Genomic DNA, 27,394 nt, shown 5'->3' with positions numbered 1-27,394 from the left:
AGCAATATGGGAGGAGGGTGCAGGATGGGAAACACATGTACACCCATGGCTGATTCATGTCAATGTATGACAAAACCACTAAAATATTGTAAATTAATTGGCCTCCAATTAAAATAAATAAATTTTAAAAATTAGCAAACTGCATACTTTATGTATGATCATATGTCTTTTACAGTCCCTTGAACAACTCTGGGGGTAGGGGTGCTGATCCTCTGTGCCGTCAAAAATCTTGTGTATAGCTTTAGTGCATGCCATAGTATCCACAGCTTTTCATCCTAGGATTCAACTAACAGTGGCTTGTGTAGTACTATGATATTTATTGAAAAAAAAAAACGTGTGGGTCCATGCAGCTCAAAACTGTTGTTGCAGGGTCAACTGTACTTCAGTAAAATTGTTTTAAAAAGAACTATTTCATTAGAACTGATTCAAATGAATTCTTTTTAATGGCTGAGTAATATTCCATGGTGTATATGTACCACAGCTTCCTTATCCATTCGTCTGCTGATGGGCATCTAGGTTGCTTCCATGTCCTGGCTATTATAAACAGTGCTGCGATGAACATTGGGGTGCACGTGTCTCTTTCAGATCTGGTTTCCTCAGTGTGTATGCCCAGAAGTGGGATTGCTAGGTCATGGCTGATTCACGTCAATATATGACAAAAACCACTACAATATTGTAAAGTAATTAGCCTCCAACTAATAAATATAAATGGAAAAAGAAAGAAATTTAAAAAAAGAACTATTTTTTTTTAACTCAGAAAAAGTCTGTCTAGAAGAACAATAAAAAAAGAAACTAATAAGTCCAAAAATAAATGAATTTTCAATGCTTGGCTTCTTAAAAACCTACAACAAAAGATACTTACATGTGAGACAGTGAGACATGCTAGAGCAGTTTTCATTGTGTATTATGTATTGTGTTTGTGTGGCAGGGGTGGTGGGTAGGATTGTGTGTATGATCAAATCAGGGAAAGTATAAAGAGACATCCAAGAGTCATGTTCAACCTGAAATAGATTCTGTCTTAACCATTTCATTTAGAACTATGAACATTTAACCCATCAAAAGAATATCTTACAACAATGGAACAGAGATCATATCACTATACAAGTAATTTACAGATAGCCTCTTGTAGAAAAATAGCATATTATATACTAGCACTAATACTTAAAATAGAAAAAATATGGTATTATATGTAAATTAAGTTCATTATATGAATACAATATTTTCTTTTATGGACCTGCCATTATAAAATTAACTAATAGACCAAAAAACACTACAGAAATAAGTGTGTCATGAGATATCTAAAGTAGTGCATGCACATCAAAAATAGACCATTGTTAGAAAAAGGCACCTAAAATCTATGGCTTGGGGGAAAAATACTTCCAATCAAAAACCAGTATAGCTCATTAATATAGTATCTTTGTATGAGGTTCTTTTCACAAGTATTTTTTCTCTTTTTACTCTCCCTGTTCCATTCCAAATTTTTCTGTATCAGCGTGAGTGATTAAGAAACTGATGCTTGAAAAGCATGTAAACAATGCTCTAAGTAGGTAATTTTAGAATGAAAGCTGTGGTTGAGCCATATTTGTCCAATATCATAAATTAGAAGAGAGATATTTTCTAAAAGAGTCACAGTTGTCTTAAATCAAGGCCAAAATTATTTCACCCTTAGGATTTCAACCACTGATTATTTTTTTTCTCAATTCAGCAGAAAAACAAAGGATATGAATAAGCAATTCCAAAGTGGATGATAAACATATGAAAGACATTCAATTTTACCACTAATCTAAGAAATATAAATGCATAATAACAGGAAATTAACTTACAGATGTTTATTAAAATGAGAGTGGTGACTATCAGCATATTTTGAGTTATTTTAAATTTATTTTTGGAATTCAACATACTGATTTTTTCAATCCATATCATTTCTAGAAAATATACAAGTTATTTTAAAAACTGCCTCCTTAGTTATTTGCAGATAAATTATGGAGATTGGATCAGGCTTCCCTGGTGGCTCAGATAGTAAAGAATCTGCCCACGGTGCAGGTGACCCAGGTTTGATCCCTGGGTGGGGAAGATCCCCTGGAGAAGGGAATGGCTACCTACTCCAGTATTCTTGCCTGGAGAATTCCATGGACAGAAGACCCTGGCATGCTACAGTCCATGGGGTCGCAAAAGAGTCGGACATGACTGAGCACCTAACACTTTAACTAACTTTATGGAGAATGGATCAGAAAACAGAATTCAGAAACAGAACCAAATGATTTAGTTAATACCGTAAAGGTAGCACTTCAAATAAGTATGAGACAGAAAGATTATCAAATAAGTGATACTCAGAAAATTAACTAGCTCATAAAAATACATTAAAAAGTCTGAATCCTAAATTCATTGCTCACTTCAAAATACTAATTCTTGTTGGCACAAAATTTAACATGTATATTAAACCATTAAAGTACTATAAAATATAAGTTCCTTCATTAACAAAATATGTCCATCATTTTAAGGGAAAATAATAATTTGTAGAACAATATTTACAGCATAGATTCATTGATTTAAATCATTGTTTCCATAGTATATATTTTAATTAAAATTTTAAAAATGAAAGGATATGCACCCAGTAAGTTTTATTCAGCATTATATCATCATCCTCTACCACATGTGCCTGGCACACAGCAGGCACAAAAATATAATAGTTGAATGACTAAATAAATGAACTGATGCATTGTTGGTGTAATTGCAAATTGTGATAATTTTTTCTGGAGAGAAGTTTGGCACTATGTATCAAAGAGTAAAATGAGCAGGCAGTTTATTTCAGGACTCTCATTTCTAGAATTTATCATATGGCTAATTTTTACAAGTGCATAGAGTAGGTATATGGGATAACTATTTTGTAACAGGAAAAAGATGTGCGCTAGTAGAGAGGTAGTATGAGAAGTAGCTGCCGTACAATAGGAATCTGGTTAAATTAAGGGAAATATTTCCATGGAATATGCATCTATTTTAAAATGAGATGTTCAACCATTTACTGTGGAAGCATAGCCACAATAAATTGATAAATGAGCAGATTACAAAACACAATATGGTATCACATAGATAAAACAGCATATGTAAACAGGCATGCGTGTGTATTTACAAAGAAAATTCTGGAAGGAAATGCATCAAAATTCTAACTGGTTATCACTTGATTAAGACTGTGTTTGTATCATCATTGAAATTTTCTATGCTGTGTTTTTCCTTACAATGCTAACATACTTTGACAATCAGGAATAAATAATAAAAGTAAATTCATTTACAAAATAGAAATAAAAGTGTTTCCTAATTTTTAAAAAATATGACTATATAACTAAGCACAAAATTCTGTAATAAAAAGGAAAGATAAGGGTTAATCTAACTTTAATCCTTTTCCTCATTTGAAATGAATAATTCATCGTATTTTATATATTTTAATTTGTTACTTGTAGTCTATGAGCAAGTTTAGAAAAATGAATGTGATTAATTAGGTTATTTTCTACATTAGTATTCCAAATCACCTCTGTGGATTTTTCTGTTTCCATGGAACTAACAAGATACCTTCCAATTAAAAGACTACATCTTGTGAATTTTTATTCAAATATAGATAGGTAATTCTTGTCATTCATAAAAATAGGCTAAATATGTTCCTTACCTTTTAATGAAAAGTAAACACTGGTCTTTTTGGTTGTAACAAGGGAGTCGTTCTGTTGCAGAAAAGAATCCTGTAAATAAAAATAACAGATACCTGTTTTTAAACTTCATTTTGCAAAAGTTTATTTATTACTGGACCTGTAAATCATACTTCAGTATGGCTAGAAATTTACAGTGTTAGACGGAAACTGGTGGCAGATGACATTGTAAAGTACACCCTGACAGAGGATGCAGTTTCATCAGCACAGATTCCCCCCTCCCCATCCTGCTATTCGTGAAATTAAAAGCTGCTGCACGAAAGTATAGCACAAACCATCTGCTTTTAAATAATACTACTTAACATTTGAATGCCCGTTTATCCCTTTTATCTACAAGGTTGTTACAAGCATCGAGGACTACGTGGCAAATCACCAGCAAGGATGGGGTCTATTATATGTCAGCTTAAAAAGAGAATACAGTAAAAATGGTGTAACTGACTCACAGCAACATGGGTTCGCAAACCTTGTAGATGGATATAAACCAAGCTTGCCAAACATCACAGACAGTACTTATTAACGCTGCTACGTGGAATTCAATATGCCTGCTTTCTAGCCCCTCCCCCCTTCGCCAATAAACGACTCCCCCCTTTTCCCCAGTGTAAAAAATACATGCTCATAAAACATTCAGATAAAAGAAAGAGAATTTTTAATAAATCCATAATCATACTACCCAATGATGCCATTTGGAGCATTTTCTTCCAATTTTTTAAAAACAGCTTTTTGTCACGAGGCCCCTGACAAACCAAACGGGAATTAAGGATGCGCGGATGGGAGGATACTCCTCTTCCCTTGTTAGGAACCATGACTAGTATTTTTACCTCATATCTAAGCTTTTTTTTTTAATTATAAATGTATAAAGATAGAATTTAAAGGGGAAAAAAAAAAAAGTCATCCAGTGGTGTGTGCCTCAGCAACCAAGGAACGTCTGGAAAGGAGGGCAGAGCCTGGAGGGGGCGGTGTGCTTGCGCACTTATTGGGTCGAGGCATTGTCAATCAAGGTCAATCAAGTTTGTCCAGCAAATGAGGTGCGAGGTAAAGGCACACTGGAAACTAAATGAACGGGAGGTCTGACTGCGAGGGGAGGGGGCACACGATGTAAGCAGTGAAGAGATCTCGGGCTCACGCACCGCGACGTTCAGCGGCGTCACGCCTCAGTCCGCCGCAGCTGCGGCTCAGAGAGGCTTTGCCTCCGCCTCTTTCGCCCAGGCCTCCGCCGCCGCTGCCACCTCCGGTGCAGTCACCTCGGCCCCGCCGCGCCCCGCCCAGCGCTCCTGCTGCCTTCACCGCTGCCACCTCCTCAGCCCCGGCTTCCGCCGCCACCATCCAAGCATCCGTGAGTCATTTTCTCCCCATCTCTGGGCACGCGGTAGTGACCACCCTAAGAGGTTTGCAGGCTTGCAGAATGGCAGAAGCGGATCCTAACAGGGTCTCGGAGCCTGCCGCCCAGGGGGTGGATGAAGAGGTGGTAGCTATCTTGTCTAGAGATTCTGGGGACGAATCTGACGGCAGCAGCTCTAGCAGCAGCAGCAGTGGCCGCAGCCCCCTCTATAGAAGTATAAGTACCTGGGCCTTCCAGAAGTGTGCGGCGGACTCCGTCAGGTAGAAGTTTCGTGGATCGGCTGCCTCGGGCAGTTAGAAATCGTGTGCAGGCTCTCAGAAATATTCAAGACGAATGTGACAAGGTAGATGCCCTGTTTTTAAAGGCAGTTCATGATCTTGAACGAAAATATGCCGAACTCAATAGGCCTCTGTACAACCGGCGATTTGAAATCATCAATGCAGAATATGAGCCCACGGAAGAAGAATGTGAATGGAATTCGGAGGATGAGGTGTTCAGCAGCGATGAAGAGATACAGGAAGACTCTAGTGAGATGCCTGCTGTAGAGGGTGAGGAAGAAGAGGATGATCTGGAAGCAAAATCTGAGGTCAAGGCTGAAGAAAATGTAACACCAATAGAAAATCCAATAGCAAAGACTGAAGAAAAAGCAGAGTCCAAAGATGCTCTGGAGGCCAAGCCTCCAGAAGATCCAAAAGAAGCCCCCCAGGCAAAGGCAGAAGATAAAGGGTAGACTAAAGCAGCAGAGGCTAAGACCAGGACTCCAGGAAAAGAGGCTCCAAAAAGAGTTCCTGAGGTCACGCCTGAAGAAAGAGCTCTTAACAGAGCTCGCAAAGGAAAGCCTAAAAGAGAAGATCCTAAAGGCATTCCCGACTATTGGCTGACTGTGTTCAAGAATGTTGACAAGCTGGGGCCCATGATTCAAAAGTATGATGAGCCCATTCTTAAGTTCCTGTCTGATGTTAGCCTGAAGTTTTCAAAACCCGGCAGGCCTGTAAGTTACATATTTGAATTTTGCTTTCTACCCAATCCATACTTCAAGAATGAGGTGCTGACCAAGACATATATAATAAAGTCAAAGCCAGATCGCAATGATCCCTTCTTCTCTTGGGGCTGGGAAATCCAAGATTGCAAAGGCTGTAAGACAGATTGGAGAAGAGGAAAGGATGTCACAGTGACAACCACCCAGAATCACACAGCTGCTACTGGACAAGTAGAAACCCAGCCAAGAGTGGTTCCTAATGCATCATTCTTCAACTTCTTTAGCCCTCCTGAGATTCCTACTATCGGAAAGCTTGAACCACGAGAAGATGCTATCCTTGATGAAGATTTTGAAATTGGTCAAACTTTACATGATAACATCATCCTGAAATCAGTCTATTACTATACAGGAGAAGTCAACGGTACTTATAATTTCGGTAAAGATTATGGGAACAGGAAATAATGAAAATATAAAAGAGGCTGCATGAAAGAATTTTCAGGAATCTCAAATTTCAAGCAGAAGTAAAGCAGGTTTATATAGCTTTGCAAAAACCTGCCCTGTAATCTCAACACTAGTATTCCTCATAGTCGAGTTTTTGTACCTTCTTGGTGGCCTAAAATATTGTCTTAAATTGTCTTAAGTATCAGTTTATTCTATCTAGCCTGTTGCTGTGTAGTATTCATCAAAATGTGTAAATTGCTGTCAGTTATCTAAAGCATGTTTTTTGGTGCTACAAACTTTTAATTTTTGTGAAATTTTTGTGTTCCTATTACAATATAGCTGTGAAAACTGTCAGAATTGTTAACCAAGACGATATTTTCTTGAAATAAAACAAAGTTCCTGAAGTATCAATGCAAGTCTATTTTTTTCCCAGCCCAGCAGACTAAGGGTTTAAATCTGCTTTGTACTAGCTGTGCCTTCATTTGTTATAGAAATACACTATTATACTAACTTGAACAGCACATTGTGAAATTTGACTGCTTGAAAAAAGATTAGCATACATTTAATGATGTCCATCAAACCATGTATGATATGACGGAGCATGTTAATGTGACATAGTGATTTATAAATTTAAGCACAATGAAGTTACTGTTTATTACTGAGGTGTTAACATAGTATTTTTTAAAAATATGCTCATCTTATCCTGTGTAACTGAACTAAAGGTACTAACCACATTTTCTTTATAATATGTTCTACTTTGCCTTTCACTGGAAATGATCACTTTATATCATTTTTTTCATGTTCTATTGCAACCTAAAATAAATGTCAAATAAAGTGTATCGTGCTATAAAAATCTACCATATTTGCTTCATTATAAAAACTGTGTTGCTTATTATAGAAAAAGTAGGGAATCCTTAGGAAAAGGGATATATTTAAATATATGATTATAATTAACGTTTTGATGCATTTCCTAGATCTTAGGTCTTTTTTGGAGGATATACATTCAAGTGATTGGAGAAAAATGGGACAGGGGAGGAGGACTAAGACAACGGGGAATAGAAGAGAAGGGGAGGAAGGAATGGGGAGGAGGGTTGAAGTAGAGAAAGTGGGGAGGCAGAGGGAGGGTGAGGAGGGGGTGGAAGGAGAACAGAGTGGAAGAGAGAAGGATGGGAAATGAGAGGGGAGGAGGGTGGGGAGTGGAAAGAATGGGAAGAAGTGGGGATGGGGAAGTGGGGAGATAGGCAGGAGTGCCTCACCCAGAAAGGATATCAATGAAAGTTTTCACTTTCCAGAGTAGGATCTGAAATGACCCAGGCCCATCCTCCACTGTGACTTGGGAGGAGGTCTCCTCCCTTGTGTAGTTTATTTTTCCTTGTAAGTGATAGTATGCATGATCCTAAGATTTTGGTTTGAATTTATTTTAAGGAGGAGACCTCTTAAACTCAGTTTACCAGAGTGCTTTGTACTAGGCACAAAGTCACAAGCACAGCAAATGATACTTTATTTCACATCTGCCTTTTCCCCAATTGCATATATTTTCTTCAAGACCTTACAGGAAAGAGTTGCAGCAGGAGGAAGATAGGGTTTGCGAATTTCCGGGTCTCTTGCCATAAAATTACCCAATAGTCTTCCCAGATCCCACCATATATAGTTTAGTATCTTGCATTAATCCCTGCTTAACAGTAGCCCCTCATGTCTATGTGTTTGTTGTGTGCTCAGCCGCTTCAGTTGTATCCGACTCTTTGTGACCCCACGGAGCATAGCTTGCCAGGCTCCTCTGTCCATGGGATTTCCCAGGCAAGAATACTGGAGTGCCCTCCAATCGATCTTCCCAACCCAGGGATTGAACTGGTGTCTCCTGCATTGCAGGCAGATTCTTTACCCCTGAGCCACTGGGAAGCCCCTTTGTGTCTATAAATGTAAAAATCTTCCAACCCATGAACTACATATTTAACCAATCATGCATGTTTGGATATTTAGGTTATGATTTATACAAAATCAGGAAGCAAATGATTGCTTTTTGCAATAGCTGAGAGTGCCTGCATTTTAGTTCTGAGATTTTTGCATCCATCGAGAAGTGTGGCAGCAGATTTACTAATAAGCCAGTGCCAAATAGAAGACTGTAGTAAATAGCATGTACCTGGCTCACTATGGTCTACTCAAGTGGTGCAGTGATAAAGAATCTGCCTGTCAATGTAGGAGACTCAAGAGATGTGGGTTTGATCCCTGGTACAAAAAGAGCCTCTGGAGGAGGAAATGGCAACCCACTCCAGTATTCTTGCCTGGAAAATTCCATGGACCTCTAGAGGAGCCTGGTAGTCCATGGGTCCAGACATACACACACACAACACCTGGGTTACTGCTGCAGTAATCTCAAATGGGATAATATACCGTGCTTGCCAGACATCACAAATAGTAGAGCCCTTAAAATTTCTACATGGAATGCAACATCCTTGTTGCAGCTTAGCACATTTACCGAAGTATTTAGCCCCTTCCTGCTGTGTATTTTCCAGTATTAAAGGAACACATGTCATTATGGAACATTTGCAGAATAAAAGGAGATATGCAGATAATAATAATCATTCAGAAGCACACTACAGGAAGATTGGTGTACGGAGATTGGTATATTTTCTCCCAGTTCATCTCTTTGATTAGGTTTTACCTAAAGTTCTTGTCTCAAATCAAGTTGGGTGGGCATAAGAAGCTAATTGGAAAGACAACTTACTGGTCTTTTCAGGTTAAGTCTGGTTGAGGTTGGGGTGGGAAGCGGGCAGGTGTCCTGGATTTTTTAATCAGTATAGCTAGGATTCTGGGAATGCAAAATGTGGGCGTTGGGTGCTTCAACCACCTAGGCCAAGTCAAAGGTAAAAAGAGCCGGGAAAGCCGATGAGCTCTCACGTTCTTTGGCCTGCAGGTTTGTCCACCACACTCGTTCAGCCATGAATGATGCTAGGAAAAAAAAAAAAAAAAAAAGTCGACTGGGAATGCAGTTCACTGGCAGGGGGCAGGGGCGTGAGAAGGGTTTTATGAGGTCTTCCTCAGTGCTTTCTTATAGTGTGCTTTTTCCTTTGGCAGTGATTAAGGATGAGGCCAGCCATTTCCTTTCTTCTCCCAGCCCGACCTAAGAGGTCTTCATCTCCTCCGCTGCTGCAGTCGTCCCCGCCTTCTCCTTTGAGAGTTTTTAGCAACCTGAATTTGGCCCTGAGCGTCCAGGTCAGCACCATCAAAGTTTGTTCTTTCCCTTTAACATGGCAAACGTAGATAAGGGAAGGGCTTTCCTAAGCAGCAGCAGGGGCTGCTGAAGAGGTCAGGGAAGAAAGGAGTTAAGAAAGAGACCACACAGGTACTCAAATGATGCAAATGCTCCCATTCTGACTGGGTCTAACAGTACAGGTGTCCTAGACCTCAAAGAGCTTCAGGGGTTAAGTGATAAGATAGAAGCTGAGTTTGAAAAGGAATTGGCCGCTTTGGAAAAAAGGATAAATACTCACTTGATTAGGTGTTGGCTAGGATTGGGACAACCTGCAGTATAGTAACTCCAACACACGTGCATTACTTCCAATTTTATGTTTTGTGTTTTTTTGTGGAGTGTCTTTTAAATTTAAAAATGAAAAATTTAAGTATTGTAACAGACAGCATTTAGAAATACACTTCTTTACAAGAGATGTAGAACACAACACATTCTCTAAAGCCTCTGTGTAGTTTAGTCCTTATGATGCTCTTTTAGAGTGTAACTGAGAAAATTATCAGAACTCCACTGAAGCTAATATTTACTTGAGGAAAAAAATTAACAGGGCCAATTTACATGCGTGATGCCTGCTCCTCAGAGGCACAAAGACTAAATCAACTCGGACCAGGTGTATCTTATTATTGTGCTATAAATTATGAATTATTATGATATAGTACTTTACATATAGTACATTATTATCACTGACTTAAAGTAGCATAGAGTTAAGAATTTCTAATAACACATTAATACCACTTCTAGATTATTTATATTTTTAAATTTTGCATGACAGGTATTTTTAAAGAAAAAATAAACATAATAGAGCTATTATTTCCTTCTGTGTTGCTAGTAAAAGTGTTTGCAAGTGGTTTTCTCATCTTTTACTCATAAGTTATGTAAACTAAGGGTATTAAGTATATTTTTGCAGTATGCTTCACTGAAAGTTATCACTTTATTATTATTTTATTATATCTTTTGATTATAAAATATGTTCATTACAGAAAATATGGAAAATATACTTTTCAGTATAAAAATTATTTTAAACAATCCTATTTTCAAAGATAACCACATTTCACATGAAAATATTTATATCTATCTTTATTAATGTACTACTATCCCTTTAACTTTTCATTTGATGTATTTTGGAACCCTTTCTCTATCAGGGCATGTAAACTTCATTCTGCTTAACATATCATAATGTTTCTTATGGGCATTTAGGTTAGGAGAATCTTTTTTTTTTTCCCCAGGAAACTTTTAGCTTTATATAAAGATTGTTAAGATAGCACAGAGTTTACAAATATCCCACACTTAGTTTCATTTGCTATTTAAATCTTATGGTAGTATGGTATGTTTTTCACAATTAATAAAGAGAGCATGATACATAACTATTAACTAAATATATATTAATATTTTATTCAGATTGCCTTCATTTTTACCTAATGTCCTTTTATAAGCATATAGAATTTCATTGTATGTATTTGATGCACCAGCTAAGTCTTATTTTCCACAATAGTTTTATTTTGTCTCATCTTTTCATATAAAATTTCATGCCTTGGATATATTGTTGAGTAAAACATAATTCCACTTTGACCATTGGGAGCTCTTTCAGTTGGCTCCTGTGTCACTTTGATAGATCCATCACTGTTTTTTTTTTTTATCACTTTCTTATTTTCTGGGACTATAAGATGCTCCAGGTTTGCTTTTTTTATTTCTGCCCTGGTCCTAAAAACCAACCATTTCAGCAAAGATCATGGTTCCTTTTACTGGAGACAATACTGGAAGCTGGGTATGCTTGTTCCATAGATTTTCTTTCTTCTAATCCATTTCAACTGAGAGCACAAGGTAATATATGTATATGTATTAACCTATGCCTATACTCATATTTCTATATTTAACTACTTATGTATGATTGTAGGAAAATATCCTAGTATGTTGGATATGAGTACCACTATTTAGGTACAAATACCAAGTACCAATATTTAGTACAAAATTTAGGTACCAATATGAGTACCTATATTTAGGTACTGATGAATTCATACTGATGTCTCCAACACTAATCTGTTAACACATGGACACCTCTAGCCTTCCCCTCTTGTTTCTAACATACTACTCCAACAGTAAGAACCATGGATTTGACTATCTGCTATCCTTTTACATAATTGTTCATTCCACTATATATTTGCAGTGAGTGGTTTCAAAATTGTTAACCAGTTCTCCATGAGAAATACTTTACCCAGAAGAGGACTGTGCTATGCATGGTTCCTTTTTGCTTTATTGTTTTTTGTCTGCATTTCCAAGGTCACCTACATTAGAACATTTTTCCACCACCACCTTCATTGAAATTATTTCATATATTTGTAATAGAATTAGATTATTTTTTCCATTTATTTTTATTAGTTGGAGACTAATTATTTTACAATATTGTAGTGGTTTTTGCAATACAGTGACATGAATCAGCCATGGGTTTACATGTGTTCCCCATCCTGATCCCCCCTCCCGCCTCCCTCTCCATCCCATCCCTCTAGGTCTTCCCAGTGCACCAGCCCTGAGCACTTGTGTCACGCATCCAACCTGGGCTGGTGATCTGTTTCATCCTTGATAGTATACTTGTTTCGATGCTGTTCTCTCAGAACATCCCATCCTTGCCTTCTCCTACAGAGTCCAAAAGTCTATTCTGTACATCTGTGTCTCTTTTTCTGTTTTGCATATAGGGTTATCATTACCATCTTTTTAAATTCCATATATATGCGTTGTTTACTGTATTGGTTTTTATCTTTCTGGCTTACTTCACTCTGTATAAGGAAGCTATGGTACATAGACACTATGGAATATTACTCATCCATTAAAAAGAATTCATTTGAATCAGTTAGATTCTTATTACAGTTATCATTTCATCTTGGTATCCAACAACTTCTTAAATTTTTTACTTTATTTACATATATAAAGATTTGTATACATTATTCTTTGTGTCATTAAGTTCTATTGGTTTTAACAAATGTATAAGTGTTATATATGCTATATAGTATTATACTGAATAGTTTCACTGACCTAAGAAAATCCAGATTCTTTGCCTATTTAACTATACCCTCCAGCCCATGGCAGCCACTGTGCTTTCAACTATCTTTATAATTTTGCCTTTTCCAGAGTGTCATATTAATGGAATTATAGTGTGTGTAACCCTTTCAGATTAGCTTCTTTGATTTATGAGTATGCATCTATCATTCATTTATGTCTTTTCATGGCTTATTTCTAGTTGTTGGTGAAGAATATTCCATTTTATGGATGTGCCATAGGTTTTGGCTCCATATCTAATATTTTTAACCACCATGTTCCATATCTCTTCCCCAAAACTATATAAACTCAGGCTATCATTATTTGGGGAGGTTTTTTTTTTAGGATTCTTAAATCTACTCTAAGCCATTTTTCCTCCCTCTCTATCCCTGTGCTTTTGTAGATAATTGTAGTGCACTGAGTCTGACTTGAAGAATCTTCTTTTATTTATTTTTTTTTGTTGTTGTTTTGCTCTGATAACAAACAGTGACATGCCAGGAGCAGAATAGTGAAATCCCAAACTCTGTTACAAGGGTATAGTTTTAAGAGCACCTTTTTTCTAATTGATTGGTAATTGTAAGAACTGTCTTTGGATTAAGGGAAAATGTTGTGGTTGCAAAGAATTGGACACTACTGAACGAGTAAGCACAAGCCCAAGCAAGGATTTAGGTAGCTATATGACTTTTTATCTTTCTGCACGACTGATCAGTTGTTTTGACACCACTTATTGAATATTGAATATCCAATGTAAATAATTGCTGCCTTTATTATGTAATCCATTCCCTTATGTGTCTGTACCTATTTCTGAACTATTCTGTTTAGTAGTGTTATTCTTGTGCCAGTAAAAATCTTCTAAAACAAATTTCTCATATACATTTTATTATTTGGTAAGAAAGGTCCTTATAAAACTTGTTTTTAAGATTTTGGAGGCATATTTTTACCTATTTATTTTCTGAGATGAACTGTAGTATCAGTTTTTTTCAGGCTCCCTCCCTAAGGCCTATGGATATTTTGATTACTATTTTATTATTTCATTTACAGAGAATCAGGAGTATCATATTATTGTCTTCTTATCCAAGGACAAGCTGTGTTTAATACCCTTTAGTAGAATTGTAGAGTTTACCTGTTTTAAAGAATATTCAGAGCCTGTTCTTCAGTTTCTTCTTCCTTCATTTACTTTTTGCTTATGCTGTTCTGCTTCTTATTTTTCAATCATTTGTGCTTAGGCGTTGTCCCTTTTATTTCCAGCTTTGAATGGGAGCAACTGTTTGCTGAAGTGTGATGTGTGAAGTGGTAGGAGGAATGAGACTGTGCATCGCAGAAGCTTCAATTCAGGTTTGTCTTATTCTCTTTCTGAATTGCCATATTTATTTTCTGCTGGAGGCCATTTCTATCTTCAGTTTATGGTATTCTCTACTTTCTCAGCCCTCACTGGTGCCAGCTTTGGATTGAGTAGGTCAGCATAACTCAGTGAAATGCCTGCTTTAGAGGTATTCTGTGGCAATCTTGTTAATTTCTGCTCAACGGACTGGCCAGCATCTTTAGTTACCTGTTGCTTATCTGTCTCCTCATATTGAAGCAGTCTCTAGCTTCTCTCTGAAAATGAAGGTGATGTCTTGGTATAATTTCTCCTTAACTCCAGCTCCCTTTTTGTTCTATATTATGAAGCTATTTTCCTAATGGGTCATTTCTTGCTGCTTTCAATGTCTGTCACAGGCCTAAATCAGATATTCACAGCTTGAACACTTAAGGGAAAAGCAAGTGTTAGCTCAGAGTCCTGCAATATTTTTGTTTAAATTTCATTGTAAGTGGAAGATATTCTTTCCAGTGTGTGGCTAGGGATTGTGACGATTTCTTTGATTTAAAGATCATTTCTGCCTTTAAATTTTTTTGGATAATTCTGGTGCACAGGAAGGATTGAAAACAGAGCAATGTAGAAGGGAATCTCCAAGAGGGGAGGGGGTATGTCATGTTCCCTAAATGTATTGACCTCAGAAAGCTTTTCTGCAACACAGCTATTAACAATTCTAATTCACAGTGTTCTGAAATACCAGTCTGGTGAATTTGGTCTTGGACAAATAAGGAAAATAACCCAACTTTATCTACTAATAAAAGCATCCTTAATCAGCATTTAAAAAATTTATTTTGAGATAATTAATGACTCACAGAAAGTTGCAAAAATAGTACAGAAAATTCCTGTATACCCTTCACCCAGCTGCAACTAATGGTAACATCTTACATGGCTAAATACGCAAGCCAGGAAATTAACATTGGATGGTCTACAGATGTCATTCAGATTTTGACAGATTTTACATGCATTCCTCTCTCTCTCTGTGTATGAGTGTGAGTTTGTGTTTGTGTGTAGTTCCATGTCATTTTATCACATGTATAATTCATGAAACAACTACTACTAAAATAAAAATTCAAAACTATTCCTCTTGTCCCTAAATTTTTACAACTATTACTTTGTTCTCAATTTTGAAATGCAAAAATTATACAGAATGTTAAATGAATGGACTTATATAGCATGTAACCTTTTGAGGATGATATATTTTCACTAAGTTAAATGACCTTACAATCCATACAATTTGTACCTGTATCAATAGGCTCTTCTTTTTATTGCTGAGTGGTATTCCTGCATGTTAATCACTGACTTATGACTCTCTTATAGGAGAATAAAGGTTTCTCTGGTGGCTCAGTCTGTAAAGAATCTGCCTGCAATGCAGGAGACGCAGGTTTGATCCCTGGGTGGGGAAGATCCCCTGGAGAAGGAAATAGCAACCCGCTCCAGCATTCTTTCCTGGGAAACCCCATGTATAGAGGAGCCTGGAAGGCTACAGTCCATGGGGTCACAAAGAGTCAGACACAACTTAGCAACTAAACCACCACCACCACCATAGGAGAATAAAAACAAGTGGAAAGGAAACAGGACTGCCAGTGGCCAGAACCTCCCATAGGGCCAAAGAAAGAAAAGTCCTTCTTCTGAAAATCTGAAAGTGAAATTCTTGTTGTTCAGTTACTCAGTCACGTCTGACACTTTGTGACCCCATGGACTGCAGCATGCCAGGCTTCTCTGTCCTTCACCATCTCCTGGCACTTGCTCAAACTCATGTCCATTGAGATGGTGATGCCATCCAACCATCTCATTCTCTGTCATCCCCTTCTCCTCCTGTCTTCGATATTTCCCAGCATCATGGTCTTTTCAAATGAGTCAGCTCTTCACGTCAGGTGGCCAAAGTATTGGAACTTCAGCAGCAGTCCTTCTAGTGAATATTCAGAGTTGATCTCCTTTAGGATTGATTGGTTTGATCTCCTTACAGAACATGCTTATCCAGTGCTTACTGTGCACTAGGAGTATACATGTTACTATTTGTGTAATCTTTATTACACATCCATTGGATCATAGAAAAAGCAAGAGAGTTCAGAAAAAACATCTACTTCTGCTTTATTGACTATGCTAAAGCCTTTGACTGTGTGGATCACAGCACTGTGGAAAATCCTTAAAGAGATGGGAATACGAGACCACCTTACCTGACTCCTGAGAAATCTGTATGCAGGTCAAGAAGCAATAGTTGGAACTGGACATGGAACAACAGACTGGTTCCAAATCGGGAAAGGAGTATGTCAAGACTGTGTATAGTAACCCTGCTTATGAAAGGTTGTTGCTGAACGATGAGACGCGGGATTCTTGGCCTCCGGAGGAGATGAATTCAATCCTGGGCCAGAGACAAGGCTGGATCGCTCAGAGCTTTTGTGTAATAAAGTTTTATTAAAGTATAAAGGAGATAGAGAAAGCTTCTGACATAGGCATCAGAAGGGGGCAAAAGAGGACCCCCTTTGCTAGTATTAGCAATGGAGTTATATACTCTCCAGTGAATCCAAAGAAAGTCTGGAGGCTGCAAAGACCTCACCAGACCCACTCCCATAATTTACATTTTAAGATAACAGAGTTGGCCAGAAGGTTTAATCCAAAGATTGTCCTCAGGCAGGATACATCCTTGTAAAGACCAGACCTACTCCCATCATTTATGTTTTAAGATAACAGAATTAGCCAGAGGGTTTAATCCAAAGACTGTCCTCAGGCAGGATACATTATTGCTATATAATCCTAAGGAATGTAGAGGGACAAAAAAAGTTTGTCCTTTCTTCCTCCTTGAATAATCCCAGACCTCTCTCTCCTTGGGGACCCCTGGACTTCTTATCAACCTGCCTAAGAAGTGACTCTCTCATTCCCCCCTTTCCTTTTAGGAGAATTATGTTGCCTAGGGAAAAGGGGCGTCGTTCTCATTCCATAACTGCTTCCGAGCTGACAAGGGGCGTTGTCCCTAAATTGGTGAGGCAACATATTCTCCTAATCCTTATAGTGAGGATGTCTGATCCAGGGGCTCCAAGTAATAGTTGGAGGAGGCTGTGGCACTCATAGGAGCTCGGACAACTATTTGTAAATTAAAAACTTTTAGACGGTTAGAAAACCCCATTATACAGTTATAGATGTAAGGCAAAATAGTCATTAAACCGAGTTAAAATCAAAATGAAAAGTCACATTATGTCCATAGTTACATCAGTCCATCTTAAGGTTGTTAGATGTCATCAGTTTAAGAAGAGGCATCACATGCGATTGTTGAAGGTATTTGCAGACTTGGATAAAGTTCTTTCCTTGAAGTGGAGTTGTCCACCATGGGATGCCTTTCACGGATGAAGAAGGGAGTGGTCCACAGACCCAGCAGTTAGACCGATTGTGGAATGCAGCATAGGAATGAGCCCAGGACAGGAAGGCATTGTCTTGATCAAATGGCAGACTCAGGATTTCTGGAGTCAGCAGAAGTAGCCTCACATAGATTATCAGGCCCATCTGAAACATACAAAGTCAGAGCATAGAAAGTAAAAACATAAAATGACATCACTTAGTTCTGGTCAGGGTGCCACCTCTTGACTCGAGTGTGATGTACCCATGAATCAATTCCTGGCACTTTGACAGCTGTGGGAGAAGAAAGAATAACCTGGTAAGGGCCTTCCCAGAGGAACTCCAGAGATGAGCCCCCAGATCCCAATGCTTGTTATGAGGACCTCGGTTCCTGGCTCAAATAGAGGCTTGCTGGATTCAGAGACTGGGTCAGGAGTTCTGTTAATGCCTGTTGAAAAGCTGAGAGCTGAGTTACATAATTAGTTAACTCCAAGGCTTCAGGATCTATAACAATGTCTGTGCGTAAGAAAAGCCTTCCATAAATACATTCAAAGGGGGACAGTCCCTCCTTTTTTGGGGCAGTTCCAGCCCTCCTTAAGGCTATGGGTAGGACTTTAATCCAGTTGTCCTGCGTTTCTTGAGTTAATTTACTCAGATGTCTTTTGATAATGTCATTAGCTTTTTCAACCTTCCCTGAGGATTGGGGTTTACAGGAACAGTGTAAGTGATATTTTATTCCTAGAGTTTTAGACAGCCCCTGAGTTACAGCAGCTTCAAGGTGGAGCCATTGTCACTCTGAAGGCTCCTGTGGCAGCCCAAACCTGGGGATAATTTCATGGATTAAAATCTTTATAACCTCTTTAGTTTGTTCACTATGACAGGGGAATGCCTCAATCCATCCAGTAAAAGTATCCACTCAAACTTGTAAGTAAGAATATCCATTAGCTTTTGGCATATGAGTAAAATCAATTTCCCATTCCTCTCCAGGATACGTTCCCTTTCGTTGTAATCCAGATTTTGCTAGCTTTTCAGTCGTTGGGCTATTTTTCTGACATACCTCACACCGTTTGATAATGTTCTTTAAAGTTTTCATTGCATTTTTACCTTCAAACAAATGAGAAGCCATCTGGTAAGTACTTTCTACACCCAAATGAAAACTCTGATGTAAACCCTTAAGAATTTTCCACTGAGCATTTTCAGGAATTATTCATCGTCCATCCTCGGACTGTAACCATCCTTTATCAGGAATCTTTGCTCCTCTTTTCTCACATCTTTCTAAATCTTCCTCAGTATATTGTGGTTTTTCTTGTTCTGCAGGACCTGTCCAAATCAAAGGCGTCTGTAGGGAGGGGGTTTCCTAAAGTACGTAAAGTGCCGCTTTTTTGGCTTAAGCGTCAGCTACCAGGTTACCGGCAGCTACTTTACTCCCATCCCTGCTGTGCCCTTTGCAATGCATAACCGCTACTTCTTTAGGACAATAGATAGCAGTTAAAAGTCTCTGGATCTCTCTGAAATGCTTAATAGGTTCTCCTGTTGCTGTTTTAAACTGTCTTTCCTTCCATATTGCAGCATGAGCATGTAAAGTCAAATAAGCATACTTAGAATCAGTGTAGATATTTACCCGCTGCCCTTTGCTTAACTCTAGAGCTCGGGTCAGAGCCACAAGCTCTGCTAACTGGGCACTGGTTCCCTGGGGGAGAGATTTTGCTTCTAAAACCTGTTCAGCAGTCACCACAGCATAACCTGCTTTACGCTTTCCATCCCGAACAAAAGAACTGCCATCTGTAAATATTTCCATGTCAGGATTGTCTAATGGGGTATCCATTAGATCTTTCCGAGGTACATAGTTTAAAGTTAGGAATTGGGAACAATCGTGGTCAGGTGTTTCATTTTCCTTCTCAGGAAGGAAAGTAGCAGGATTTAAATTTCCACAAACTTTAAGCTTAGTTACTGGTCCTTCTAACAACAGTGACTGATATTTAAGAAGCCTACTGTCTGTCATCCAAATATTAACCTTAGAATTCAAGAATCCACTCACATCATGAGAAGTCAGTACAGTAAGGTTTCATCCATTAATTATTTTTAAAGCTTCAGGTGCTAATAAAGCCGTGGCTCCAATTATTCTTAGGCAGTGGGGCCACCCACGTGCAATTACATCTAATTCTTTGCTTAGATAAGCAATAGGTTGCTGGTGAGGCCCTCGGGGTTGTGTCAAAACTCTCAAGGCCATACCTTTTCTTTCAGTGACAAACAAGTTACATTCTGACCCTGTGGGCAAATTCAAAGCCGGAGCTTGCAGGAGAGCAGTCTGAAGAACCTTAAAAGCCTTTTGTGTATCTGGAGACCAAACCAGTTTGTCGGTTTGGGCCTGCTGAGTTTCAGCTATAAGTTTATATAAAGGCCGGGCAAGTTCCCCATAGCTCGGAATCCAAATATGACAGTAGCCTGTGATTCCCAAAAATCCCCTCAGTTGCCTTAAAGTCATAGGTAGGGGATGGTTTAGTATATGTTTAATTCTCTCAGGGCCTATGGCCCTTATCCCTTCTGATATGATTAGGCCCAGATATCTAACAGATTGTTGACAAAGCTGAGCCTTTTCTCTTGAAGCCTTGTAACCGCAGCCTGCCAGAAAGTTTAAGAAATCTTCTGAGGCTCCTGAACAAGCTTCCTCTGTCTCAGCACAGAGCAAAATATCATCTACATATTGTAACACTACCCTTCAGAGCTATTAAAGTTTTGTAGATCCTGTTACAGACTTTGTCCAAATAAGTGAGGGCTGTCACGAAATCCCTGGGGCAAAACTGTCCAGGTTAACTGAGAAGCTGGCTGAGTAGGGTCTTCAAAGGCAAATAGAAATTGACTTTCCTCCGCCAAAGGCACTGAATAGAAGGCATCTTTCAAATCAATTACTGAGAAATATTTGGCTCGTTCAGGAATTTCAGACAATAGAGTATAAGGATTAGGCACCACGGGGTGTAAAGGAACCACAGCCTCATTTATTATTTGTAAATCCTGAACTAATCTCCGTTTATCATTTGATTTCTTTATACCCAAAATAGGAGTGTTGAATGGACTGTAACCGGGAACTAACAGTCCCTGCTCCTTTAAATTCTCAATGATGGGTTTTAACCCTTCCTTAACCTCAGGTTTCAGTGGATACTGCTTCTTATGTGGGAATAAGTGTGGGTCTTTGAGCTTGACAACTACAAGAATAGCATTTTGTGCTCAACCCACAGATTTCCCATCAGCTCATACTCTAGGACTCACATTTTGTTCAACTAAAGGGAGAGAAACGGAGGGCTCCATATTCATGAAAACAGAGGCATGGACCTTGCTCAGTATATCCCTCCCCAAAAGGGGTGAGGGTGATTCTGGCACGATAAGAAACTCGTGTGAAAATAGCACAGAATCCCAGTTGCACGATAGAGAATAACTGAAGTAATACCTTTTGTCAGATGTATTCTTGAAGGACTCAGATAGGCGTGTTCTAAGCCTTTAAACTATGGCAAACTGGCAGACATAGAACAAGAAAAGGAGGAAGCTCCTGGTAAATTCCTAAACAGACTGAGAAGCCTTTCGCAGATTCACTGAGATTTATCCCGAAAGTGAAGAGGGAAAAATGATCTTAAAAGATAGATTTCTCACTCAGTCGGCTCCAGATATTCACCGTAAGTTATCAAAACGGGCGTATGGGCCAAATCAGTCTTTAGATAATCTGTTACAACTGTCCAGAGAGGCCCATTACGGAAGTGGATCGGGAAGAAAGTGGGTCAGGGGCTTCAGTAAGCATGGAATAAGTTGCCCCAGTATCTAAAGGGAAATTGACGGATTGGCCTCCCACCGTTATCAATCCCCGGGGCTCCTCAGGTGTAATTAGGACGGGAGCTTGTGTGGGGACCCCCGGGCACCTTCAGTCCTGATGGTCTTGAGAGTCAGACCCCTGAGACCTACGCCTCTGGGGGCAGTCTCTCCTCCAGTGTGGTCCCTTGCAGAACGGACATGGAGCCGGGGGCGGCTTAGATGCCTGAGAGCAATCCCGCTTGAGATGCCCTTCCTTTCCACAGCAATAGCAAGCCCATCCCTTTTCACCTGGGTCCCTCTGGGCATTTTTCTCAGGCTGTTTAAGAACCGTTTTCATAGCCATTGCGAGGGCTTCCACCTTTTCCTTCATCTTTCTCTGCCTTTCTTTCTTTTCCTCATATTCCCTACCATAATAGACTGTCTGAGCCAGTTGTAACAGATTATCTAAAGACTGATTTGGTCCATACGCCCGTTTTGATAACTTACGGTGAATATCTGGAGCCGACTGAGTGAGAAATCTATCTTTTAAGATCACTTTTCCCTCTTCACTTTCGGGATCAATCTCAGTGAATCTGCGAAGGGCTTCTCTCAGTCTGTCTAGGAATTTACCAGGAGCTTCCTCCTTTTCTTGTTCTATGTCTGCCAGTTTGCCATAGTTTAAAGGCTTAGAATGCGCCTGTCTGAGTCCTTCAAGAATATATCTGACAAAATGACTCTGATCCCATCTTCCTTTAGCAGTGTTATAGTCTCAGTCTGGTTCTATAGCTGGGACCACCCGACTCCAGTGGGGAGGGCAGTTATCTCGTCCTCCCTCTTTCCCACTGATTCATTACCAAGCCATTCATCTCCATAAGCAACTGCTTTTCCCAAAACTCGAGCCTTTGAGTCAGGAGTCAACATTTGTCCCAAGATATACATCACATCCTTCCAAGTAAGGTCATAATGCAGAGTAACACCTTTAAAAGCTCTAATATATTTTTCTGGGTCCTCTAAATAGTCTCCCAGATCCTCCTTGATTCTTTGTATCTCTTGATAAGAAAAAGGCTTATTAACTCTCATAGACTGATAATTTCTCCCGGTGGGTACTTCATGAAGAGGCAACAGCATAAGTGGCTGTCCCTCAGTCTCTCTGTCTGCTCTGCGCATATCCCAGGGATAGACTGGAGAAACCTGCTTTTCTTTATCTCTTACTTCGATGGTCTGAGTTTCTACTGAAACCAGAGTAGTTTGAACCTCAGCTTGGAGCCTCGGATACGGGGGCAAAGTAGGAGGACAGGGTGGAGTGGAAGGTTTCACACCCAAATCTACACCCTTAGGACATAAGTCTGGCATATTTCGCAGAGAGAAAAAGGGCAACACATACGCTACTTCTACCCATTTCCCTTGCTTTTTACAGAACCGGTTTAATTGTAAAAGAGTATTATACTTAAGAGACGCTCCAACTGGCCACCGTTTGCTGTCCTCTAGTAGGTACCGCGGCCATGCAGTATCACATAGGAAGACCAGGTGTGTCTTCTTTAAGCCCTGGGGATTAAATCTATCCCAGTTTTTCAGGATACAGTTCAAAGGAGTGAGGCTGGAATTGTTAGCTCCCATCTGTAAGAGAGAAAAAAAGCGACCGGTGCCATTTTTCTACCGGAGGCGTCCCTTCCTGCTCTAGATGGGGGTGTAGACAGACTTTACACCAAAAGCTTTTCCTTCCTGGTCGGACTTAGTCTGTCCCTTACCGATGCAGGCGTCATACTCGTCCTTCCTGGTTCTACCAGCGAGATGGGTTGGGGATGCACCAGGGGTAGACCTGATGGCATCCCTGACTGACATCCAGCCCTTCACCTCACTTGCCTCTGATGCCACCCGGGGTGCAATCAGAGTAACCTTCTGGAATGCCTCCCAAGCTAAGACCTCTGGGGGACACATTCATCACCTGAGTGCCTGTGCACGACCCTGAGTATGTTCCTGACCACAGTAAGACCGATATGAACATGAAACTGAGATGTTCCTTCCAAGCATCACCACACCAGTATAAGAGCCTCCTCTGGTCCACTAAGAGCCAGTGTTACCAAAGGAAAAAAAAAAAAAACATTGCAGTTCCAATCCGAGTAACCTTTAACCTCAGAGATGCTCTTGGAGTTAGAGCTCCATCTAGCTTCTGAACTTTCCATGCCTAGCGAGGCTAGGCGCCTCCTGACTACCAATCCCAGTTTGAGACCTAGACCACAGTACAGTAGTAACCTAGATTACAAGTCCCTTGAAAGTCTATGATCTGATAGATTAGGTTAGTACTTCTAATTCCCAAGGAGTTATGAAATGGTCAAAGAGACCGAGAAGTTTGACCGAGAAAGGAGGGTTCGGTCCACACGCTTTGCCTGTTTCTGGTCGGTTCCTAAAGGAGACATGGGTTACCTCTTGGCATTGGCAGGTTGGTATAAACCCCTGACAGGTTTCTGTCATAAGCCTTATGAGGTCGCCACGGAACCACAGAGCAGGGCTCCTCACTTGCTTCGCGCAGGACGTTTCCTTCATTCACACAAGCACACCATAGAGTTAGTAAAGTACATCAGAAAACGTGCTCGCTAGAGGAACAAAGAACTAGAGCTCCAAGCATCCTCACCTTGTCCTGAAGGATCCCGGATGAGCCCCCAAGATCAAAGGTTGTTGCTGAATGATGAGACGCGGGATTCTTGGCCTCCAGAGGAGATGAATTCAATCCGGGGCCAGAGACGAGGCTGGATCGCTCAGAGCTTTTGTGTAATGAAGTTTTATTAAAGTATAAAGGAGATAGAGAAAGCTTCTGACATAGGCATCAGAAGGGGGCAAAAGAGGACCCCATTTGCTAGTATTAGCAATGGAGTTATATACTCTCCAGTGAATCCAAAGAATGTCTGGAGGCTGCAAAGACCTCACCAGACCCACTCCCATAATTTACATTTTAAGATAACAGAGTTGGCCAGAAGTTTTAATTCAAAGATTGTCCTCAGGCAGGATACATCCTTGTAAAGACCAGACCTACTCCCATCATTTATGTTTTAAGATAACAGAATTAGCCAGAGGGTTTAATCCAAAGACTGTCCTCAGGCAGGATACATTATTGTTATATAATCCTAAGGAATGTAGAGGAAATAAAGTAAAAAAGTTTGTCCTTTCTTTCTCCTTGAATATCCCAGACCTCTCTCTCCTTGGGGACCCCTAGACTTCTTATCAACCTGCCTAGGAAATGACTCTCTCACTTATTTAACTTATATGCAGAGTACATCATATGAAATACTGGACTGGATGAAGCACAAACTGGAATCAAGATTGCCAGGAGAAAGAGCAATAACTGCAGATATGCAGATGACACCACCCTTATGACAGAAAGCAAAGAACTAAAGAGCCTCTTGATGAAAGTGAAAAAGGAGAGTGAAAAACTTGGCTTAAAACCCAACATTCAGAAAACTAAGATCATGGCATCTGGTCCCATTACGTCATGGCAAATAGATGGGGAAACAATGGAAATAGTGAGAGACTTAATTTTTGGGGCTCCAAAGTCACAGCAGATGGAGACTTCAGGCATGAAATTAAAAGAGGATTGTTCCTTGGAAGAAAAACTATGGCCAACCTAGACAGCATATTAAAAAGCAGAGACATTACTTTGCCAACAAGTTCCGTCTAGTCAAAGCTATGCTTTTTCCAGTAGTCATGTACGGATGTGAGAGTTGAACTATAAAGTAAGCTGAGCACCGAACACCAAAGAATCGATGCTTTTGAACTGTGGTGTTGGAGAAGACTCTTGAGAGTCCCTTGGACTGCAAGGAGAACAAACCAGTCAGTCCTAAAGAAAAGCAGTGCTGAATATTCATTGAAAGGACTGATGCTGAAGCTGAAGCTTCAATATTTTAGCCACCTGATGCGAAGAACTGACTCAATGGAAAAGACCCTGATGCTGGGAAAGATTGAAGGCGGAAAAAGGGACGACAGAGGATGAGATGGTTGGATGATATCACTGAATTGATGGACATGAGTTTGATCAAACTCTGGGGGTTGGTGATAGACAGGGAAGCCTGGCGTACTGCAGGCCATGGAGTCACAAAGAGTCAGACGTGACTGAGCTACTGTACTGAACTGAATGTTTTTTACAGTATAATTAATTAGGTAAATTATTATTTCTATTTAACAAATGGGAAGACTGAGGTACAGAGAGATTAAGTAACTTGTCCAAGTTCATACAATCAGTAAGTGACAAAGTCAGGCTTTAAAGTTGGGAATCTGGCTCTAGTCCATGTTCTAAAGTGCTCTATTATTCCACCTCTCTACCATGCTATACCACGGAGATAAGCACCTTCTTTGTCCATACTTAGGAGTAGATAGGGCCCAAGGAAAGCAGCAGAGGAGAAATAAGTAAAACCTGGAATAAAAGGGGATGCCTATCTATAGAGGAAAAGTAAGAATTTCCATTTCCCCAGCAGTAGTGTCCCCTGAATCCACTTGTAGCCTGTGTATGAGAAATCTTATCAAATTTTATAGCTTAGTGAGACCACTGGGTAATGGTAAGCCCCTAGGTCATATTTATCATACACAGAAGTATGATGAGAACTGACTTAGTAAGTTTCTATTTCAATTAAATATAGAGTGATCCATTACTAATAAAGATTTCTTTTACCTTTTCAACTGCTCATATTTTTAATCATTCCATTATCTCCTGTAATAAGCAGCAGTAAAGAGTCTAACAACCAGTAGGTGTAAGAAGGGAAAAAAATGCTGAATACGTGGTTTACTCCTAAGCATCCTTGAGCAGAACACAAGGGACATTTACAGGAATTAGGCACTATAGAGGATGAAAGCTCATATTTGAAGTCTAATAATCTTGGTATTGACTCCCACTTTTGTCACTTATTGGCTGTGTGACCTTTTGCAAGTTGCTTAGCACCTCTAATCCTTGTTTTTCCTATCTCTAAAATGGGCATATTTATCTGAATGTATGTGTGTGTGTGTGCTCTTAGTCACTCAGTCATGTCTGACTCTTTGCGACCACATGGACTGTAGCCTGCCAGACTCCTCTGTCCATGGAATGCCCCAGGCAAAATTACTGAAGTGAGTTGCCATTTCCTTCTCCAGGGAATCTTCCTGACCCAGGGATCCAGCTCACATCTCCTGCGCCTTGTGCATTGACAGGCTTTACTACTGAGTTACCTGGGAAGCTTGTTATCTGACTACTCATAGAATTATTGTAAGGTTTATATGAGATATTGTTTATCAAGTGCTTTTAGAGTGTTTGACATGCAGTGACCATTCAAGTAAAAATTTATTGCTATATCTAGGATAATTGAGTTTTACTTGGAAACTCCAGGTAATATAATACTAAAGATGTTAGAGTTGATAATAACTTATCCAGGTTTGTCTGTCTTCAAAGAAGAAAATCCTCTTTCTTTCATGTATTTCATGTAACTGCTACTATTCTTTCCTGGATTTTCCCTCCCTAAATCACTAGCTCGGAACTAATTCCTGGTAAACACCCACCTGCCTGCATACTTCCTTACACCCTATGTCTACAGTCCTCGAAAGTGATTTTGAATTTTTAATCCATTCCTCCAAGGAGTCAGAACTTTACCCAGTTTGTTTTCTCCCCAAAAAGTCTATGACAGATGCTTTTCTTTACTAATGTTGAATACATCTGGACCATTCCCAGACCCCAGACATGCATTTCTATGCAAGATAGTGGTTTACAAACCATCTCCAGTGTGATCGGTTTTCCTCATAACCTCCTCTTAGTTTTGACCAGGATATTAACTGGGGACATAGAAGTCAGGTAAGTGATTTTTATTTATTTATTTATTTTTACCATGGTTTCTAAAAATGTTCTTTTGGTCAGGAAATTAATTTATAAGAACTGCCTGCAGAAGTTTAAGAGAACACAAGAGGTAGCATAGCAGATGGCATCACCGAAAACATTTGCTCTGCATTGCATAAGAAATGAAATGTGAGGAAAGTAAAAATTTTTCTTGCAATGATTTCCTTAAACTGTCACGACTATTTACAGCTTCACATAAAATATCAGCTATAAAGCTGCTGAAATTGATATTAACTCGCACCAGCCTGTCTTGCTTTAAGGGAAAACATCCCTTTTAATCCAGTAAAAATATGGGAATATGATGCATTACTTATAATTATTTAGGTGTAATTCAAGTTTTAATAGAGT

At 39.5% G+C, this 27,394-nt stretch overlaps 2 protein-coding genes and 2 long non-coding RNA genes across 15 annotated transcripts in view; 2 read left to right on the top strand and 2 right to left on the bottom strand.

The window, feature by feature from the left end:
• FAM133A (family with sequence similarity 133 member A) overlaps positions 1-5,349 on the bottom strand; it is a 46,144-nt gene extending 40,795 nt beyond the window's left edge. For 2 of the 9 annotated variants that reach the window (XM_020877450.2, XM_070462078.1), the window contains exons 1-2: positions 4,369-4,594; positions 3,662-3,731 (exon numbers count right to left, since the gene is read on the bottom strand). The gene's annotated coding sequence lies outside the window, so the exon portion shown is untranslated. Of the gene's footprint in view, positions 1-3,661; positions 3,732-4,141; positions 4,236-4,365; positions 4,595-5,261 lie in introns of those variants that run through there. The other 7 variants (XM_070462076.1, XM_070462079.1, XM_020877453.2 and 4 more) reach the window with 6 other exon arrangements.
• The window catches only part of LOC139033173 (uncharacterized), a 417,354-nt gene continuing 394,723 nt past the window's right edge, over positions 4,764-27,394 (top strand). For 3 of the 4 annotated variants that reach the window (XR_011485796.1, XR_011485797.1, XR_011485798.1), the window contains exons 1-3: positions 4,764-5,031; positions 9,533-9,670; positions 13,983-14,069. This is a non-coding gene — a long non-coding RNA (uncharacterized lncRNA). Of the gene's footprint in view, positions 5,032-9,532; positions 9,671-13,982; positions 14,070-24,465; positions 25,867-27,394 lie in introns of those variants that run through there. The other variant, XR_011485799.1, reaches the window with a different exon arrangement.
• NAP1L3 (nucleosome assembly protein 1 like 3) lies at positions 5,025-6,541 on the top strand. The gene is given in 2 exon segments (XM_020877411.2): positions 5,025-5,255; positions 5,257-6,541. Coding segments are annotated over 2 exon segments (1,440 nt in total). The 5' UTR covers positions 5,025-5,100.
• On the bottom strand, positions 17,173-24,438 carry LOC139033103 (uncharacterized). Its single transcript, XR_011485723.1, has 2 exons — positions 23,831-24,438; positions 17,173-17,586 (listed from the first exon to the last, which is right to left on the bottom strand). It is a non-coding gene; the product is annotated as an uncharacterized lncRNA (long non-coding RNA).

Source organism: Odocoileus virginianus, chromosome X (assembly GCF_023699985.2).
Source record: "Odocoileus virginianus isolate 20LAN1187 ecotype Illinois chromosome X, Ovbor_1.2, whole genome shotgun sequence".
In the NCBI taxonomy this organism is placed as follows: Eukaryota; Metazoa; Chordata; class Mammalia; order Artiodactyla; family Cervidae; genus Odocoileus; species Odocoileus virginianus.
Note: the sequence above shows the minus strand (reverse complement) of the source record. Positions and strands in the feature narration are given on the sequence as shown.